General features: G+C 45.0%; 7 protein-coding genes across 7 annotated transcripts; 2 read left to right on the top strand and 5 right to left on the bottom strand.

Moving 5' to 3' along the window:
- Nucleotides 1–1,001: 1,001 nt before the first annotated feature.
- Nucleotides 1,002–2,830, bottom strand: GL218_09235 (uncharacterized protein; the record flags this gene model as incomplete). The annotated part of the gene is made up of 4 exons (XM_033586062.1): nucleotides 1,002–2,132; nucleotides 2,191–2,410; nucleotides 2,466–2,673; nucleotides 2,740–2,830. The coding sequence occupies 4 exons, from the start codon at nucleotides 2,828–2,830 to the stop codon at nucleotides 1,002–1,004; spliced, it is 1,650 nt and encodes a 549-aa protein (XP_033439774.1).
- Nucleotides 2,831–4,542: 1,712 nt separating this feature from the next.
- GL218_09234 (putative dienelactone hydrolase) lies at nucleotides 4,543–6,192 on the bottom strand (the record flags this gene model as incomplete). The annotated part of the gene is made up of 4 exons (XM_033586061.1): nucleotides 4,543–4,890; nucleotides 4,956–5,254; nucleotides 5,362–5,805; nucleotides 5,910–6,192. The coding sequence occupies 4 exons, from the start codon at nucleotides 6,190–6,192 to the stop codon at nucleotides 4,543–4,545; spliced, it is 1,374 nt and encodes a 457-aa protein (XP_033439773.1).
- Nucleotides 6,193–7,763: 1,571 nt separating this feature from the next.
- Nucleotides 7,764–9,685, bottom strand: GL218_09233 (Carboxylic acid transporter protein like protein; the record flags this gene model as incomplete). The annotated part of the gene is made up of 3 exons (XM_033586060.1): nucleotides 7,764–8,885; nucleotides 9,150–9,362; nucleotides 9,449–9,685. The coding sequence occupies 3 exons, from the start codon at nucleotides 9,683–9,685 to the stop codon at nucleotides 7,764–7,766; spliced, it is 1,572 nt and encodes a 523-aa protein (XP_033439772.1).
- Nucleotides 9,686–13,942: 4,257 nt separating this feature from the next.
- Nucleotides 13,943–15,917, top strand: GL218_09232 (Quinate permease; the record flags this gene model as incomplete). The annotated part of the gene is made up of 6 exons (XM_033586059.1): nucleotides 13,943–14,399; nucleotides 14,467–14,561; nucleotides 14,609–14,749; nucleotides 14,812–15,256; nucleotides 15,306–15,482; nucleotides 15,538–15,917. 6 exons carry the CDS (start codon nucleotides 13,943–13,945, stop codon nucleotides 15,915–15,917), a joined length of 1,695 nt encoding a protein of 564 aa, XP_033439771.1.
- A 358-nt stretch (nucleotides 15,918–16,275) lies between these two features.
- GL218_09231 (uncharacterized protein) lies at nucleotides 16,276–17,802 on the bottom strand (the record flags this gene model as incomplete). The annotated part of the gene is made up of 4 exons (XM_033586058.1): nucleotides 16,276–16,779; nucleotides 16,867–16,996; nucleotides 17,064–17,679; nucleotides 17,754–17,802. 4 exons carry the CDS (start codon nucleotides 17,800–17,802, stop codon nucleotides 16,276–16,278), a joined length of 1,299 nt encoding a protein of 432 aa, XP_033439770.1.
- A 751-nt stretch (nucleotides 17,803–18,553) lies between these two features.
- On the top strand, nucleotides 18,554–18,940 carry GL218_09230 (uncharacterized protein; the record flags this gene model as incomplete). Its single annotated transcript, XM_033586057.1, has 1 exon — nucleotides 18,554–18,940. The coding sequence occupies one exon, from the start codon at nucleotides 18,554–18,556 to the stop codon at nucleotides 18,938–18,940; it is 387 nt and encodes a 128-aa protein (XP_033439769.1).
- A 918-nt stretch (nucleotides 18,941–19,858) lies between these two features.
- GL218_09229 (uncharacterized protein) lies at nucleotides 19,859–20,940 on the bottom strand (the record flags this gene model as incomplete). The annotated part of the gene is made up of 2 exons (XM_033586056.1): nucleotides 19,859–20,739; nucleotides 20,799–20,940. 2 exons carry the CDS (start codon nucleotides 20,938–20,940, stop codon nucleotides 19,859–19,861), a joined length of 1,023 nt encoding a protein of 340 aa, XP_033439810.1.
- Nucleotides 20,941–20,945: the final 5 nt, after the last annotated feature.

Raw genomic sequence — 20,945 nt, 5'->3', positions numbered from 1 at the left:
TACAAGCCAGATCATTACCCCATGGAAACAATTCCTAAGCCACCTCACTGCGCATGCACTCAGTGCGAGTGCCCTAACCTCGCGCGGACTCCCACAGTATACACCAGCAACTCCGGTTACATCTCGGTCGAGCCACAACCGGCTTTTTGCCTCAGATGCGAGAATCTTGAGTTATGGGCAAGAATTCACCTTCATACAAAAACTGCAAATGCGACTGTCGATGCCAGCTTAAGCGTGTGGATGGTCAATTGCAGTGTGGCGACTGCCTCGAGGCTAACCAAAAGAACCTCACCACCATCAGACTCATGGGAAGGAAGGCGTAGGGGAGTAAGAACTATAAAGATTGGGGAAACGGCTAATCATATCCTGTAACCTTAACGCTTGGCACATCTTTTAGGGGGGAAGAGGGGAGGATTATAGTTTTTCTTTTTTCTTTTTTACTATCATATTCATCATGGCGGATTATAGCGGGAATATTCCTTGTATTCAACCGGTTTCAAGACGAAGCGGTTATCGAAGTCAACGACTTACGACATGTTCTGGTAGCTTATAACAAAACTCCAGATAATATACTTTCTTATGTACTTACAATAAAATTTGTTCTCATCTATGCTAATGACTTACTATCGATGTGGCGATATAATAAGACTGAGTTGATATTATTTAAATTCTTGCTTAATTAACTCGACGATCTCGTGACTATTGACTTGTCATGTTAGCATTGATAAATCATGAATAACATACCTGTACACGTTGGCGTGATCACTTGTAATAGCGTTGTTTGGTTCCTAGCTTGCTGGAATTAGAATGGCTAATGAGTATTACTGACATATCTCTTCAATAACATGGAACAATACTTGCGGCCGTTCGCATCATATAGTCCATCTCTCACGAACCCCGAGATACAGGATTCAATCAAGTCAATCGTCAACAAATATCCTATGCAATACAAGCATAGACCCTACACACCAAGGAAAACGTGTATGTTGTTATTGCACCGTTCAAATCTTCTTCGCCCATTCGCTTCTCGCCACCCAGCTCCTTAGTCTCTTGCCATAGATGTAACTAGGGATGGTTAGTAGGCTGATTCCTAGGTTTAGCATTGCGATTCCGATGAATAGGGTCTGAGGCCCAAACTTGGCAAGCAGACCGTTTCCGATAGTCGATGCGACGAAGCTTAAAAGCGCTTTGACAAAGTTGATGGTCACAAATGCCTGATTGGCATCCTTAGTATGACAGTCAATAACGTAGCTGATCGATGCCTGAGAGGCGAATGGCACGGCTATCGAATGCATCGTAATCCACACTAAGCACCAAGTTAAGGATAAACCTTTGGAAGAAGCGATCCCGAACCCGATAAATCCTACTGTGCTAAATGGGATAGCAATGAGCATAAGGACCAAGCGGAACTCAGGCTCGAAAACTCCCCCGTTCCGCTTTGCCATCCAAACAGGGATTGCGTCGGCCATCCATCCGGAAAGTGGCGAGAAGATTAACGTGGCAAGGGCCAGGGGAATGTTGGTGAGTCCAACCTGCGCTGGTGTAAGGTTGTACGGAGGCGCAGAGAATATGTTGACAGACAAGACACCAATCATCAAGAGCCAACAGAAGAAAGATGCGTAGACGAGAGTTGAAAATATTACGGCAGGGAAACAAATGAGAGGGAATGGCTTAACCACACCCTTCCAAAAGGCGTCGTCAGATAACCGGCCACGGAAAATACGGAGCTGGCTCTTGTAACTTTCCTTTGGCTCGCTGAGTGGGTCATCGCCTTTGAGATCCATACTCCCTATCGAGGATGCTCGCGACCCTGGGCGCTTCTCGTCGAACTTGGTGTTGCGCGGCTTCGTGTACGTGGTCTCGACGATTATGAAGTACATAAGGGGTAATATTAGGCAGAAGATAAGGGCACTAATAGCAAAGGTACCAGTGATACCCATCGCCTCGATGATGTAACCGGAAATGATCTGGCCTAGCAAAACACCTGTTCCTAACATCACTCCCCATAATGACAAGCGTAATCCTCGCTGGTGGACGAAGAATAGATCCGAAACCGTCGACGTGACCAGCGTCTCTAGGGGAGCGGAGGCGATTCCTTGAAAGATACGCATAGCGGCCAGCGAGGGGAAGGACTATAGGGTCTTAGTATGGAGAAGGAGGAAAAAGCGTAAACACTGTGGCTTGACGTACATCTGCGAAAGTACCCCAAATATTTGATATTAACAGCAATAGTGTAGATATAACGAAGAACGGTCTCTTCCCCCAGATATTTGCTCCCGAAGCCGTAAAGAAAGTCACTGCGCCTGTAAACAACAGGATAGACCCGACCATGAATGTAGATACCATGTCAGGACTGGCATTGTATTGTTTACTAATTATCACCAAACCAGGTGAAATCATCGGGCCAAGCCTGTTTACGTTAGATTATCTGCGTAGGTCAAAGATATAACTCTGAGTCTACTTACGAAGTCGTAACGCCGGAGCTGAAGGCGAGAATGAGCATGATTGAGTTTTTCTGCACCATTGACCACTGCATCTCTTCATTAGTCCTCAACCACTTAAGACTTAAGTGTTGTAAATCGATAATACTGACGTTAAGGGGATCATTAGGCGAGTCGCTCGGTTGCGGAACCAGGATGATGTCGCCATCTTTCTTTAAATCGCTGGTACTCGCTAAAAAGACTCATTTTAGCATGGGAGATAACGGACAGCAGAGCAAGAGGAGCTCTCATAACTGACCTGTATCGAAGGCCGGACCCTCTTCCTCGCCAAGCTTTGATGTCCCCGGCGGCCTGGTCATATGCCTATCCTCTAGTACCCCGATACCCATTTTGAAGGAGGAAAAAAAGAAACCGACGATAAAAAATAAGTAGTATTATAAGAAATACAGTAGCCGAAGCGAAGGTAATGAAAATGAAATGAAAGGTAAAAAGACACTGCCGGCAGCGTCTGGTCGGATAATTAAAGATTGAAAAAAAAAGAGATAGTAAGAAAGGAAGGAAACACATTGTCGCAAAACACACGGCGGTACATGTCTTACTTATCCTTCAAAAGAGCGACCTTGCGATGATCATGTCGCACAGATGGCGGTTGGTAATAGTCCATCGTGTGTTCTTAGTGGAGTCGAGTTGGGCTTGTCCCTGTGTCAAGCGATTGATCATCATCAGATAGACGAGTCGTCTACGTTGTACGTATCGAGCATAACAAGGGGAACCCGCATCGTTTCGCTATGATAAACGATATTCGTACAGAGGGAGAGAGCACGGTGAACACAGAGAAAGGGCTTATCAAGAAGGCCAATGCGATTGATCTTCGTCTTGACTGTTCCGTACTACACGAAATAAGTCCATGTGAAGAGGTCGACGGGGCCGAGAAGCGCGGATCATCAGGGTTATAAAACATACATCCCTCCCACAACCCGGTCGGAAACAGCCATGCCCCTGTCGATCCGGCACGATTTATCACGGTAGTTGAAGATAGACTTAGATGGTTGGTTTAGCATTTCCAGCCTTGTAAGTCCCTTGTAAGTCCTTGTAAGTCATTATAAGTCCTTGTAAATTCTTCTAATTCTTGCATTCGTTTCGATAAACGCCCGATTCGGTGTTACGGACTCGGCATCGGGGGGGGAAGTCTGGCTGCCTTATCACACCAGGGGATGATATCAATAATACATAATACATGTAGTTAAAGACATTCCACGTTTTACAATGAATTAGTTTATGTATGGACGATTCTTGCTTACAAATTATGTGGCTTAACTTTCTATGATGACATATGGCTTTCACGATGCATAAATAAGCCCAGATATTTACGTTTCGTCGTGAATTCTACTAACTTGAAACGAATCGGGCGACAAATCGGGGTGAGACCGACTCCGATACCCCGATTAAAACCACCCTAGCACACGGACGCCATGCGGCTGATGAGATTTCTTATTCGGCACCCCACCTCCTATATGGTCGGTATATAACATAGACTGTGCGGTAATGTAGTTTATCTAAGCTTCATTTTATATACGAAATAATAAGATAAGAGATTCAATTTTACGTATAACTGTCATACACATTTAACCTAGTCTATAACACCTCTATTAGAATAATGATAAATGTAGTTATAGTATAGTTAATAGTTACGTAGTTGTATATAAAACTTACAAAAGCCAAATATAATCTCAAACAATGCAGGTACCGGCTATAAGTCAGGCCAAAGCCATCTCAGCATAGCCCTTAAGAACAGACATCAATCAATATATAAGTGGTTGGACCTAGTGGCTATTTAGTTTCAGACCTATCATCTTGTTAAATAAACCCCTAATGTAAGCCCATTTAGATCGGCCACTTAAGAGGCTTCGTTGTACTGTAGTGTTAGTGGAAAACAACATTAATAATAATATTATAGACAACCTAAGTTAAGCTAAAGATCGGCGGCTAGAAACCGGTATAAACTATTGATATATCTAAACGTACATGATTTGAGACAAATTCCAATCTCTTTTTGACAGGGAGCATCTTGGGCTCGTATTAGTCAACACAACAAGTCCCATTAATCACCTTGTGTTTTCGAATCTTCATGCTGTTCTTGACTTAGTGTCGATTGTTCAGGTTTCTTTTCCTCCAATCTTTCTGTTGTCTCCTCATCCTTTTCTGTCTCCTTAGTCTTGGCACCGTTACTCTTATCGCCCTCATCTGCTGTGTTACCTACGTCGTCATTGGCGTCGTCATCCCACTCAGGTATCAACTCGTTCGTGGCCTCGCCCTCATCACTCTCGTCATAGCCTACCAGTACACTCTTAGCCGCTCGCCTCCCCATAACTGGCAACCGCTTAACTCCTGCATCGCTAGCTTTCTTCGGCACTACCTTTGGATCCAATAACCCACTTGAACTAGCACACTAGCCTGGTCCCAGTAGACGTGTTCGTGATATAACTTGCCTCCCCGCAAAGTCACAATACTTACTAGGAGAATCTCGACTTTCTTGTTAGTCGGGGGCACACCTGGAAGTATCCAGGGCATTTCTTGCGTATGCTTGAAAGAGACGTGTAACTCGTCGACGACACGGTCGGAACCGATTGTACGTGAAAGCAAAGTGAGTTTCATGGATTCGGGGTTCCTGTCAATGAAGAACTCGGAATAAAATCTCTGGAGCTCTTCGGAGCCAATAGCTCCTGTCAAGGTAGGGACATAGGTGACGTGAGGGCTCTTGTGGGCCGTATAAGTTGACAAGGTCTGTTGTAAATGGCGGTTGTAGAATTTACCTGATCAGTGTTAGCGATATTAAAGCTACCATCTTATTCATCCATTTTATATTGTCGATCGGGTCAGATAAACATCACGAATGAATAAGGGTAAGCTTTCCACATACTTTCAATATTCTGCTCGAGTACCTTCTCCAGGTCGACATCTCTCCGAAACGCCCTTTGCACCGTTGCTAGGCTTCTAGTCCAGCTAAGCTCTGCGCTGACTCTATCAAACTCGTCCAGGTCATGTTCTGCAAAACCGGGTACTGCATTATAGGTGTAGCTTGGATACGACACTTGCATTGTCCCTCCAGAACCCATACCACGATCAATTTTTCGTTTATCGGTCCTTTTCTTGCCCTGGATTCCTACTATCTGCGTCTGCTTCACGATACCAACTTCTTCGCCAGTACTAAGGTGAACAAGTACATGAATACCCCCCGGGAACTTGGTACGCGTGTCTGGAATGCGCGTAGGATAGTATGCGATGAGACAGCAGAGCTTAAACTCGGGATTATTATCGAGTACGTGGAAGTGCTCTAAGCAGAAGCTGGCTGCATCGCCGTACGCTGGACTACCGTGTTAGAAATACAATACATACTATATCACTCTTAAGGAGTAAAATCCGGGAACTAGAGAGGGGTATCTCAGTCTGTCTAGACTGTAAACATACCAATGATGCCGTAGGTTTCGCAAGGGCCCAAGTTACTCCTACTTAATGATTCTAACTTCATTCGATACTCATTACCGCCGTTGCCCATAGGGATATACTCGACATTGAACCCCTCACTCCTCCATTCATTAACAGTGAGTAGATCGAAGTCATTGTCTTCAGCAGTGATATATAGCTTTGGGGGAGAGTGTGGAAAGTCCTTAGAGAGAAAGCCGGGGTCATTATGATTAGGACCAAGGTTGGAAGAGATAATTCCTACGTTCCTATTACCGCGATTCGGCATAGCGGCGCGTCGATAATGTTGGGGATATTAATTTCCATTATTCGTGATGGAATAAATAGAGATGTAATTGGAACACTAGGATTTTTCAAGGCTTGGTATGAATTTATTAATGATTAACAACTTAAATTTCTACATCTAGAACCATTTAACCTCATACTCACGTAAAAAATAGTTTTTGATTCCTGGTTGGTCCCCAAAACCGGGCATAAACAAGTTAAAAGATGAAGGTTGATTTGGTGATGACGTCAATGCTGAGTTCAAAAACCTGTCTCTCAGCCAGGGTGGCTATCAATATATGTATGTGTAGCCACACCTCCAACAGAGACTACAACTGAAAGCCAATCATAAACCGGAAAAATCAGCTGTTATGATATCTGGAAGGTAAATGTGCCTATCTGAACTGATTATGTTCGTTTTGTATGTATGCCGAAGAAGTATGTTATAAACTTATTAATCAATCATATCGTCCCTCTGATATGAGCCATAAGAATTATATGATTAGCTTTATGTATAGTCGAAGCTTAGTCGTCCGCAAGGAAAAGTCTTTAGTTTGATCTTAATGACTTCACGTTAAGATTTTACAACAGCCCGTTGGGAATAATTTCGGCAATCTAAGATATATACCAGACAGATAGTTGTATTAAAATACCTACCTTTCATAAATAATCCAAAGAACGTTAAAAGTGCTCGGATAGTGCTCGAATTCAATACTACCCAATATAAGATATAAGTTACCAACATACGATACCCCCCGTGTTAAACGACACCACTTACACGTAGATCGACGAACACATGGGTAAGATTTCAAACCAACTGGTCTATAATTGCGTCTTATTAAGCTATATAAGAGAGGCATTATCTAATGTAAATAAGCCTGCGATGGCTAGGATGACGCAAAGGGCCACCTTCTGGGCTACCTTCTGGGCGCCGAGATTCAACATAAGACAGCCAAGACGAACAATACCCGGGCTGACCATTCGGTATCGGGGTCGGTAAACTCTTAACATCGTCAAGCTTTATTCGGTCAAAAAACTATACCCATCATTTGACAATGATCACTATCAGAACCCGATGCCAAGAGACCGCCAGTCATACAATTACACCTAAATTCTCGTTGTCCAAGACAATATAGTCGTACTAATGACAAGAAGATAGCGCCTTGTAGCACCACAGCGATAATACAAAGATGGGTTCATTCCTAGACGAGTCATGTATAGGTATTTGTAGATTAATAATGAATCTTATTTCAAATCATATCAATCAGTCATTATCATCAAGAAATAGACACAGAACGACTACTTTGGTGTCGCTATCCTAAGTCAATGGTATCAAAAGCGTTCCCGGCCATATCCTTCCATCCAAATACAATATCCGCGTGAAGTTCCAGTTATGGAAACCCTATATCTCAAAACAAAATCCAAACACGATCATCAATGAATGAGAATTGCAAGCGATTCTTGTTATATAGATCCAACATAATCATCCACAGCGGGTCACTGAATATCGGTACGCCGCTTCTCGGCGTCGATCCGTACCCTTCCAAATACGATCGGCCTATTGCAAATTTACCCCTAAGGAGCATGGGTAACGGTTCCTTTCTCCGGGTCGCCGTCCTCGCTCGCGGAGGCTTCGCGCCCGGTGTGTCCGTGCCCAACGGCTTTGCTAACGCTTTCCTGGCCAGCTACCTCTACCGCGTCGGCATCATGGCCGACATCCATGCTCCTGCTCAAATGCTCAGGACCAAGTAGAGTTAGAAGGATAACATAAGCGTAAACGCAGCCCATAAAGATGCAGACAACAATGCCATAGTTGTACCGCTTTACCTCGCCCTTAGGCGGGAGAGGGAAACGCTCTCCAATTGTGGCTTCGATCGTGGAACTGGCGGATGAGACGAGGTTACCAAGCTGGTAACTGGTGCCGACGACGAAGGTTCGGAATGCACCGGGCGATAATTCCATTAGATGCACAGGGATGACACCCCAAGCACCCTGGACGCAAAACTGCTCGAAAAATGCGGCGGCGATAATCCTTTCGTTAGAGACAAATGTGTAAGGGTATAGCAGAGCACCTCCGATGATGCACATAACGATGATGCTGAGACGACGACCAAAGATCTGCGAGCAGAAACCCACAACGGCTCCTCCGGACATGGCTCCCAGATTTGCAACAACTTGGGTCACGGTGACTTGATTAGCGTTGAAGTTGAACTGGTTTTTCAGCATGGTAGGATATAAGTCCTGAGAGCCATGAGACATGAAATTGAAACCAGCCATGAGGAGGACCAGGTAGGTAAGTAACATCCAGTGATGCTTCAGAGCAACCTTGCCCTCCTGCACGAACGTCTTGCCGATACTTCCATTAGCACGTCGCATTGCCTGGTGTTCTATGTATGTGTTGGTCTCGGGTAGAAAGTAACGCCAGATGATGAAAAGGACAGGGGGTCCGGCACCGAACCAAAATAGAGGACGCCATCCGTGGGACGTGGAATTGACTAAACCGCGGGCGAAAGCTGTAGCGAGGAGATAACCGAAAGCGTATCCTTGTTGAAGAATACCGCTCATTAAACCTCTCGTCTCGTTCGGTAGATCTTCTAAAGCTGTTGCAGCGGCATTTCCATAAAGACCACCCATAGCAACACCGAAGAGAGCTCGACAAGCTAAGAATTGACCGTACGTATTACAGAAACCGGTTCCCTATAATTCGCAAGTTAGCGATCTAAAGTTACTCTTAAAAAGAAGAATATCGCTCAAACGCGACGCTGGAACCACAAAAAATGAAGCTTTGCCAACACTGCGCCAAGCGACGCCAAGCTGTGGGATAGTGATTGGCATCCCGAGCTTAAGGAACGCCACGCTACGAGGTAACTTCATGGGGGTATTCATGGGGGTGGAACCCTCCAATGGATTTTCTGGGGAGCATGAAGAATGATGTAAGTGATGTGCAAATGTGCGACATACCAATTCAAGTGCGATAAATAGTATGTTATTTACGATGAAGGGCCATTTCCGACCATAACGATCCGACGCGATACCGAACATGATGGAGCCGACAGATCGAAACATGAGGACAAGCGTGATGCCCCATGTGATATCCGTGTTAGACCTGTCGAACGATTCGGCCAAGTCGTCAACTGTCAACGATACAGTGAAGAAATCGAATGCATCCCATGTCTATAATTCACACAACATATTGTCGAACACGGTCAGCAACAATAACAACAAGAGAAATAAGATGAGGGGAAACTGATCAAACTTACCCAGGCCCAAAATGCGACACCAAAGAAAGCCCATTGGTGTCGATTCAACATTCTAATTAAGCGAATCGGGTTGGGTGCTTTTGTCATGGGAGGCTTCAGCGTAGAGATACGCGTAGCCAAATATTCTCTCGCCGACATGCCATAATGAGGAGGATGCATCTCGGACTCATCGGCAATTGCATTTCCATAAGAGTTGTGAGGCGCTGGTGCGCCTTCGTTCTTAGCGACTGTCGCCATTGTTGAGCTATATCAAGCAAATGAGGCTCTTTTTTGTGTGATGTTGTTCACTGCAGTGACAGAACACACAATGACCAGAGTCGAGAGGGACTCGGTCTTATTTAACAGAGGCCGGGGTGGAAAAGAATAAAAAAAACAAACGGCTTACGGCAGATAATGGAGATAATACGGGATACTTGACAGGTTATTATAATGTGGTTTTCCCTCACCTAATGACAAAAAATACATAACATATGTATAACAACCTGGTCATCACCCCCAACCCCAAGGTCCTCTGGCTTCTAGGCGGTCTAGGGGATTAATCTTGGGGTGGTGCGGGGGAAGGGAATGGAATCCCTGGAGCTACCGGGATGCCATATGCAAGTTACGGAGATGATGATTGGGCAGATATCCGGGCGGATAGCTGACGTTATGTTGCCAACAGTCATGAGAATAAGAAGAAAAATCCGAGAGCGGTACCACCGCGGCCTCTATAGGCTTGGCCTATCGAATACTCTTGCCATTTTTCTTTGTGAGATTCGAGCCAAGAATAAAAGGAGCACGAGGTTTCTTTCATCTTTTGGGCTAGACTATCCGACGATCGGTAGTGTACGGAAGCTATGATATAAACGTTGCGTTGAAAGAGGAGGAGGAAAGCAAGGGCTGATGGTAACCTAGTAACCTACTAGGTTAAATTAGAGAGCTCCGCGAAGTATTACTTCTCTCCCCTGACGGTGGGGATGATGAAGCGTGAGGGGAGAGTGTTGTTCCGTTTGCTCGAATCGCATACGTGCCTTTTTTTAGGGTAACCAAATGCTGAAGTTTTGTTGTTGTATTCTTATTACCACGCACTTACTGACGTCCATACTACCATGCTACCATGCTACCACACTACATACCACCTACCTAGGTATATTAGGTAGCTATGAGGTATGATGTATGTAGGTAGGTATGTATGTAGCTCTTAGCATATCAGCATACCTAATGCATCTCGAGCAAACCGCGGGCCTATTACAAATTTAGTTCGATACCTGCTATAAGGTCGTGCATTATCATGAAGTTACATCATTGCTGGAGGCGAGAATAGAAATGTCATACCGAAAGAACCCGAATGGTCAGCCGCATAAGTAAGTCTAACGGGGCAGGGGAAGCCTAAGTAAGATGGCCGGGTAGCAAACTATGTACATAGAACTGAACAGCGTTTTTCTCGAACACAGACTCATTACAGCTAGGTTCTCATACGATTTACTTCCTTGGCCATCCCCCTCATTTCCCCACGCCAGGATAGAGATCCCACTAGGTTAGTAAGTCCAAAAAGCTGGAACACGAGCACACACTAACATACTTCAGGTATGGAAAGCTGGAGAACCCCAATCCAATTAAAATCAACACTCTAAGACATACAAGTCACCATTAAAAGATAATACATACCTACCTACCTACCTTAGGTACTCATGGCGTCTTATTACGCCACAATATTTGCTGAGGCGTAAACGATTCTGTATTTAACATGCGAGTCTAACCTCTAACGGCTCATCCTAAAGACGTGTGGGGAGAGAATGGGGACTCCCCAGAAAACAAGGGCATCGCCGGCGATTTTGTCCATATCGCCTGGACCCTGCTGTGCTGTGGACCGGTTATGTTATTAACAGGCCATATCGCTGTCGCCAAGTTTCTTATTTAATATTGCCCTGACGGACAACCCAACAAGTTCTAGGTCTAGGTCTCAGTCTTAGTCTTCTTAGCCTTGGGAAACGCAACGCAACGCAAACAATTATCGGGTCCGTCATCTAAACCTATCGCACGAGCTTCCAGATCTTGTCCCTCCCTCCTTACTGCGAAAAGAAGATGCGCTACGACGTAAAAATGCCGTGGCGTCAGCGAGAGCTATCCTATGGGCGCCTGCAACTGCAGGCTCAAGCCCACTGATAAAGTCGGATGCGACTGAACACAAGATCCGGGAGGACAAGACGATGTCGCTTAGCCCTAAGGACTACGATCTGGACCTCACGGCCAAGACTTGAGCAATTGAGTGATTTCACACGCACTGTTTTTGTTGTCGCATGTTTACGAGGTGAAGAAATTGGGTCGGTGGGTTTGTATTTTTATTTTTTATTTCTTTCATCTATTCTACTTACACCAAGCTAAACTATGAAATATTCCCTCAATGCTGTACCCACGATATCGAATGCCCGCATCAAAAAAAGGTTCTAGCCCGCCACGCAGCCTACTGTGGGACCGAATACTTATCATCTGTTAGTCACTTACATATTTGTGCCGACAACAAGAACAAACCAAACCATCTAAGATGAGTCAACGACGCCAAAAAAGGTACGCGAAGGTTCCGGCTACTTCTTCCGGAATATTATCGGATTTGCTTCGGTTGTAAGCCGTTTCCTCGCCACCCCGTCCGAAGACCCGAGAATCTTTTTTTCACGGAGGCAAGTGAATTTGACCTAAGCATGCATATATCGAACTACTTTTAATCACATGGAAGAAAATATCGCCAAGTACACTATGTGTCCAATATGGCCCCATGGTAAGGATTAAAAATATGGGAAGTTGGAAATGCTAAGCACTTATAAGATTCATCGACGACAATACTAGTAGGGCTTTTATAGTATAATATAATAACAGTTATACCTATTGTTTTATGTCTACTGGTTGAGTTAGGTTTGACAACTATATTTAGTCTCTACTCCAAGTAGTATTCTAATAAACTTCACGTGTTAACTTAGAGTTCCAATATAGACAACGTCGGAACTAACAAAAAGAGACAAGTTTTAATTCAATAGTTATAATTAAACCACAAGGATGACAGTAATGTAGTTTACCGATAAAATAACCAACTATACCTATTAGTCGTACGTACTTTTCGGCTTTCTTATTATGGAAATTCCCCTTGTGTTAGGTTAGGTAGTGTTAAAAAGTCCCAACTCTGACCGTCTAGACAAGACGCCATGAAATCTTGGTTTATATTGGCATCAGTAGTACCGGTAGTAAAAGTCGGTAAAAGTACGGCACCGGCCCGTAAGTCTTATACCTACCTAAGTTGCTAAAACTACTGGTGCTTGTTCATCTCTACCCGCTCACTAAAGCTCTTAGCATCTGACTGTGGGGATAAAGAGATTATACTCGCCTATTTTCTTACCGGATTTGGTCCAAGTGTTTTTTTTTGCTAGCTGAATCATATCTATTTAGGATCAAGATGAAAACCCTTCCGTTACTAAGAACCAACATGGCCTCGGTATGAAAGTGGTTTTATAATAGACGGCTTGTCGTTGGTAGGTTCCAATGTTACTGCGGAGCCCTATTGACGGCATACGTAATAAGTTAAGAGCAATGAGACGTAGAAAACAGAAATAGAGAAAGATGACATAAAAATCTCACGATAACTTCCCCGTGGGGAAATAAAATTTCAGACTTTCCCAAGATAAAGCGGCAAAAATGTAGGCTGGTAAGTCGGAGAAAGGTATAAATAGGGAATAGGATAGACGCTACTCTCTAGGCATCACAATGCGCTACGCGGCTATTACGTACGTAATCGAACCAACTTACACCGTCTATCATAACTCTAGCTTCAAATATAGACCGACGATGCCAGCATTCTCAGTAACTAATCGTGTATATCGTCTCATTGTTAGCTTGGCTCAAGTTCCCAAGTTCCCAAGTTTGTTAGAAGCACGATCTACTAAAATAAACCCTACCTTCTGCCCAGGCCCTTATTATGTCTCCTTACGCATCGGGCTAGTTCCAATGGCGAAAGCCGGCAGCTAAACTTGCCAAGTTATCGGAAGGCCAAGAAAAAAATATATCGTAACATTGTTGGTTGGTTCTCCGTTCCCACATTCCCCATTCCCCCATTCTCCATATCTCGCTCGCTGGATCCTTAGCACCGAGAGAGTGAGGAGAAGTCCAAACGCGGGGTCCCCATGGTGTAGGTATTTTTGTACCAGGATCATAACTCTTGGCTTTGGTTACACATGGCATGGGGGTTAGTTAGCTGGTGTTTTTTTTCTCCTTCTTTTGTTATTTGGAGAAGAGGTCACGCTGGATGGGACATGCCCCATCCGGCGCGTGTCACTCAAGTCAGCGTAAGATAGGGATAGGTAGTTCGTTAGTCGAATAACTAATGAAAGAGGAGCTACGCTTACCTACCTACCTACCTACCTACCTACCTATATAAGCTGGATGATCTCCTGACGAGACGCAGTTTTTTTACCTCGTAGTAGTAGTAGGCCCCCGTAGAGTCTAGTATTCCTCAAAAGACTGAAAAAAATGGCTGGAGGCGTCAAGAAACCCGTCAACATCTTCAAATTGAAGGATTTGGGAGAGCCCAAGAACGTCTTCAATTGGCGATTATGGTTCGCCGTCATCTCCTTTGGTCTCCTCGGCGCAGCCCGGGGAGTTGACGAGGGTCTCATCTCGGGCGCGTTCGGTTCCAAGGATTTTCAGAGGACAATCAACTATTCTTCATATAGCGATATCGAGAAGACTAATATTAAGGCTAATGTATCCTCTATGGTCCAGATTGGCTCTGTTGGCGGTGCTTTGTTCGCCTTCGTTATTTGCGATCGCATCGGTAGAATATGGGCTACACGCCAGCTCTGCGTCTTATGGATTTTGGGTATTGCAATCTTTATGGGCAATGGTGGCAATCTTGGAGCTGTTTACGCCGGACGATTTATCGCAGGTCTCGGAGTTGGCCAGACCCCTGTTGTTGGTCCTATTTACGGTATGTATTAGAATATTTCCTCTGTTCTTTATTATGCAGTAGTTGATATGTGCTAACTCATTCGCAGTATGTCAGAACTTACTTTCATCCTCCATCTTCCATTTAAGAATCGTCTTTTCGAATCTTCCTATGTTGGCGATTATTAGGAGACCTTCCAGGATCGTTACGATGGGTCCTCGGGTTTAACACGGAATGCTGACCTGAAATAGATTGCCGAAATTGCGCCAGCCTCCATTCGTGGCCTGTGTACTTGTATCTTCACTGGTTTCGTGTATGTAGGCATTGTCCTCGCTTACTTCACCAACTACGGTGCCCAAATCAACCTAGGCGATTCTACTCACGTTCGATGGGTATGTATTATTCCGTTGCCTCTCATTACATGGCTCATGTAACTAACATTGACGATTGCTAGCTCGCACCTACAAGCTTGCACATCATTTTTGCTGGGCTCATTTTCATTTTGACGTTTTTCCAGTATGAGTCGCCACGTTTCCTCATCAAGCAGGGAAAACATGACGAAGCTACTGAGACAATGGCTCACATCCGCCATTTGGCAGTGGATGACCCCTATGTTCTCTCGGAGATACAGGCCATTAGGACCGCACACGAGGAAGAACTTGAAGCTACCATGGGATCTAGCTGGTACGGAGTCTTGAAGGAGATGTTCCTAATCCCTAGCAACCTCTACCGCCTATACCTTAGTGCTATGGTTCAGTTTCTGTCTCAATGGTCCGGGGCTGGGTCTATCACCTTATACGCGCCCGATCTTTTCAAAATCCTCGGTATCACTGGCCAGAACGAGTCCCTTCTAGTCACCGGCGTATTCGGTATCGTCAAGTTCGTGTCGGCCGTCATATGTGCCTTGTTTCTTGTAGACGTCATCGGACGCAAGCGTGCCCTGCTCAGGGATAACATTACAGGCAATTGCCATGATTTATGTGGCTGGGTTTCTGACGGCGGTCCCGGAGCTGGGAGTAGACGAGAGTTATGTGCTACCAGCAGCTGAAGCAAGTGCCAGTCGTGGCGCTATCGCCATGATCTATATATCAGGATGCGGTTGGGCACTTGGCTGGAACTCGATGCGTATGTAAAATCCAGCCCCTATTTCTAGGATAGCAGGTACTGACCACGATTACAGAATACCTCCTAACGGCAGAGCTTTTCCCTTTGCGCATCCGCGCCCTTTCTACTTCTATCGTGATGACGCTACATTTCGCAAACCAATACGGCAACTCACGCGCTGTGCCTAATATGCTACTGCCCACAGCCCAGGGAGGTATTTCGCCCATGGGTACATTCTGGTCCTTCGCGGCCATTACCATTGTTGGTGGTCTATGGGTCTGGTTTTTCGTCCCTGAGACTGGAGGCCGTTCACTTGAAAGTATGGATCGTCTGTTTGAACTGCCATGGTATAAGATCGGGCGTCGCGGTAATGCGGATGCTGACCTCAAAGACGAGGCCTTTAATGAGAAGGCGGGTATGGGCGGCGGAGGTAGATCAAGTCGAAGTGGTCGATGAGAAGAAACCAGGCGGAGATTTACGTGTTTAAAATCGCCAAGTATTCTACACAATTAAAGAATTGGGGTGTACCTAGATAGATACTGATAATTCGAGAAGAACAAACGCAATTAGTTTTTTTTTTCTTCTACTATACGAGCATTTTAGAAACAACTCATGCCCGCAAATCCCTATAAATTTGACTAGGCAATTAATCCATGACGAGAATATAGGTTTATCTGTCAAGCCCTAGGCTTTTAGTTAACCTCTCCATAAGACACCGCAAATACCTTTGTTAGGCAAACACCGTCCAGTCCCCAGCAATATACAGTTTTCTTCCCCTTTCTGGGACGTTTCCTCGTCCCTTAGAAAGTCATCTTCAAGGGTTGTATAGTTTGAACACTTCGCCGGATGCATCGCTCGACATGTACAACTGTCCAGCCCCGTCGAAAACTAGACCAACAGGTCGCGCGCAGCTTGATGACGAGCAGTTTCCTTCGTCTGGCGGGTAGAAGATATCTACATACCCGGTCTTACAATTAGCGGGTGCGACAGGAGCGTAAGCTCCGCCATTGGCGGCATCACGCTGGAATGGTACCGCAACAAGCTTATACCCAGCCGGAGGACTGCGATCCCAACTGCCATGCAACGTAACGAACAGGTTGGTGTACTTAGGTGCGTCAAATTTAGCGTCGAGAGGTGCGGTATGAGCTTGGAAGGTAAGTCGCGGTGGTGTTGACATTCGCGCACATGTGTTGTCGTCGAACGTCTGGTTCGGCGCCAGAACGAATTGCTGACCAACGTCTAGTTGGTTTCCGCTAGTAGCATTGGTGATTGCTGCCTCAGGTTGCCACACCGTAAAACATGTCGGATACCCATACCACTATAGTATTGAAAGTCAAAAAATGGTTCTCTTCATGGAACGTGGAATGATTAACCGAAAGATTATATAGATATGAAATTTACTTACGTTATCATTGGGAGTCATGACATCTCCCAGGAAGTTGAGTTCCTCGGCTGGATTGTCGTTGTGAATATCTGTCGATGTTCCGTTGATGTCGCGTGTGATTTGGTCGGCGCTATTCTCTACGCCCCAGAGCCTACGTAGAATCAGTAAGATTATCCCCCGTAATTTCTCTTAGAAATCGATGGGAAGGTTTGTCATACATATTGTTGCCGTCGAATACTAATCCAACTTCGTTTCGCAAGCCATATCCAGCGCGCCAACCCTCTTTAACATAGTCGTAACCACCGTTTGGTGGGGCGGAGATATTAAAGACTTTGACAGTGGCCCTTGCTATTCCCGGATCGACAGCAGCATAGTCAACGTTGCCTGTGGAGCCGTGAGAAACGACTAGAAGGTCTGGGTAGTGAGGTGGGATAATCAATGTTCTTGTAACGTGGTCGTTGGGCGACATGCCTGAAATCACTGTAGTTGGCTCTCCATCTATATCGCCGGTTGTGAAGTTATATGACCATCTGAAAACCGTTGTGGCTGAACTGGCATATAGTGTATCACCATTGATTCCAAGATAAATTCCGTGGTTCAGGTCGGGCATGGAAATAAGAATACGCGAGGAATAAATGCAACCATCAATATCGAGCTTGTGTTGACTGATCCCGACCCGTTTTTCCACGATTAGAAGTCGATCCCTACTATCAATAACCATACCACGAGGCGAAGATAGTCCATCTGCCACTTTTTTGCCTATCCAACCTTCGGCCAACTTGAACGGATGTCGAGGAGGCGGGACACCGGGACAAGGGTCAGCAAAGCCGCCAACTAGAATGGGTGCCTTTCTGTTAGAATAGATGTCCGATTTAACACAATGTCCCCTTTCTCTTGTGGATGCTTACCGGTGAAAAGTAGCACCGCTACTATGATTGTAATAGGATTATACCACATCTTTGTTCGATTTGGTTCGAAAGACGTCCTATATCGTGAAGTACGAGGGGAAGATTTAATGAAAAGGAGTTGACAAGGGTCAGTTGTTATAAATAGCCCATGTGAAGTTGAGCGGTGGGAGGCAACTGCAATATACTAGGTTACCTGGTAAGGTATCTAAGGAAACTTTATCTTGGAACTAAGTAAATAAAGAAGGCAGGTGAAGAATAGGTAGTGAGCATATAAGCTTAGTTGTATCACGGCAACTACGATGTAAGTATCAAATTATCGGAAGCAGCACCCAATAAGCATCAACGTATTAGGGTGAGTAAAAGTATTAGGTAGGAGTTGACAGGTAAATAACTTGCTCTTGCTTTTTTTTTGTAAGTACAAGATCGGATAGTGCCTCTCACGTGGATTTGGTTGGGCGCATGGGGATTTTGCTCTATTGGTGACAAATATTAAGAGGGTATAAATTTTGAAATCTGCCTCCTAAGGTGCCTAGGGTTACACATGCTCTAAGCCTATCTTTTAAATTCCCTTTTTTTATCCTGAAAATTTAAACTTTCTATACTTTGCTTCTGATGGATATAAAAAATGGAAACATATATCAGTCAAACCGAAGAGATGTGGTTTCGACGATGATATAATACTGACGTCATGTACGATCTATAAATATTATCTTTAGATATTATAATGAGAGGTCTATTATCATAAATAATTAAAACACCTTTAAAGTTATTCTTAAATTCATGACTTAGAAATATCCAAGATGAAGCAATACACCGCCGAGGAATGGCTGCCGTCCAAGTCAGGGTTAGGTGAAAGTCCCTTATACCGTGTCCAGGACGACACATTCTATTTCGTCGATATTAAAAATAACCTGGTACACACTGTACCGCTTTCAAAAGGCTGGGATGGAAGACACACGCTCGAATTGGACGAGCCTGTCACCAGACTCGATATCGTGGATGGGGAGTCGAACTTACTGGCCGCGCAAACAAAACTGGGATTTGCTCTACTTAACCCGATTAAAGAGACACTAGATCGTATCACAGACATCCACCATGTGGAAGGCGCGAACGTAGATGATAAGGTGCGAATGAACGACGGCGCGATCGACGCTCGGGGCAAACGGTGGGCTAGCACAATAGCTTAGGACGAGGAAAGCAAATTGGTCAGCTATGGTGTTTACAAGGCGGCAAAGTGGAGAATGCATCAGCTCGAGATCGATCACCAGTGTTAAACGGCCCCGTTTGGTCTCCGATGACAAGATCATGTACCTTTGCGACACGCCGGAAGCTAAAATCTATCAGTACGACTACGATGTCGAGAGCGGTAAAGCTACCAATAAGAGACTTTTTCACATCTTGAGGGTGGAGGCATGCCGGATGGTTTGGCAGTCGACATTGAAGGTCATGTCTGGGTGGCCGCAAATTCTCTTGGCAAGATAATCAGGTTGTCGCCTGAAGGAGTGATTCGAGAAACATGTGTCATACCCGGCGCGAAGATGTGCTCATGTCCAACATTTGGTGGGAAAGACATGAAGACAATATTTATTACATCGATTCGGGATGAAGACGGGGAATCTACCGGTAACGTTTACCGTGTTAATGTCGATGTTGCGGGTATTCGAAGACACGCTTATAAGCGGAACTAAATTTAAAAGGGACAATCTCATAGTATAACCTAACCTTACGAATATAGAAACGGGATAATTCTAGCTATTAAATACTTTCTCCGATACTGTAGATCCACCTATGCTTCGTGCTTTCCCCCTTTTCCACCCTCTCGCAGAGCTCACGAAGCACCTCGCCAGCCCACTCGAAATCATCAATATCTAGATAAGTCTGTGCACTTATCCTCGCCCACTTGCGGCCATTATGCGTGAACAATGGGAAAAAAGTTTTGTAGTCAGAAACCATCCTCTCCATCATCCATGAAGATGCACGAGATGCCTTATCAAGTGTTAATGGCAACGCGACGTTTGTTGTCGCACACTGTGACATCGTGCCGGACTTATTATCCATGACCTCAGTTCCAAGAATCTGCGCGATCCTTTTACCCCCTTCCTTAGCTAATCCATGGGTATATTTGAGTAATTATCTTCGCTACCGAAGGTCTGCTCCCGCCATACGATCGCATCTTTCACGCAAAGATAGGCGCTCGTGTCCAGAGTCCCCATGAATTGAAAGTTATTGACAAAGGGCGATGGATGACTCTTCGGTAACGGGTTGAACCTGTCGCCGGACTTGGAAATATATCCGTGGGATGTAGGGACTGTCGATGCTATCAATGATTGATTTCGGAATGGGACATATAGGACGGCACAGCTTCTCGGCACGTAAAGCCATTTATGACAATTCGAAACAAAGAAATCGGGATCCAGAGCCTCGAGATCGAGATCAAGCATCCCAACGCCCTGGGCTCCATCTACTAGGCTCAAGATCCCTTCTTCTTTGCAGACTCTTATAACATCCTCGAAGGGAAATCGAACTGCCGGGAGGCTAGATACTGTGTCGAAGAGACACACTTTAGCTCGTTTCCCATCCCTTTTCCCGCTCTCTATTGCATCTTTGAGCGATGCTACAATGACGTGGTCTTCGCATGGATAGGCTATCTGTATCTCTCGAGATGAAACTAGGCCCCGTCCCGAGTCAACGAGATAGTCAATAGTCTTTCCACAGGCACCATATATAGTGCTGAAATAGAGAATTTCATCCTTGCAGTCTTCTTTCCAGTCAATATTTCGAAGGACCGTGTTCACTGCTCCAGTAGCATTTGGGACGAACACTACCGTATCAGTTGGTGCCTTGAGTAACTTCGCCATAGCTTCTCGAGACTCGTTGAGAATATCGGGCAGATCATAGCGAATGAAGGTATCAGGTGTTGCTTCAGTACGATCTTGGTACTGGCGAAGTTTATTTCTTACTTCGCGTGGGCTTGCCCCGAATGAGCCTGTCGATAACTAAGTAAATGCACATAGCTACCTATCTAAGTTGATGAGACTCACTTACCATGATTAAGATTGCGGTGACTTGGGTCAAAGTCAAAGTGTTGAAGAGCTCTCTTGCCAAATATATGCAGGTTGCCTTCAGGTTTACTTCGCGTCGTGTTATCAGCCGCTCTTAGAGCCACGTTGTTACTGTCAACAGTCATCTTGA

The sequence above is a fragment of the Daldinia childiae genome, assembly GCF_008694065.1.
Source record: "Daldinia childiae strain JS-1345 chromosome Unknown Scaffold17, whole genome shotgun sequence".
Lineage (NCBI taxonomy): Eukaryota > Fungi > Ascomycota > Sordariomycetes > Xylariales > Hypoxylaceae > Daldinia > Daldinia childiae.
Note: the sequence above shows the minus strand (reverse complement) of the source record. Positions and strands in the feature narration are given on the sequence as shown.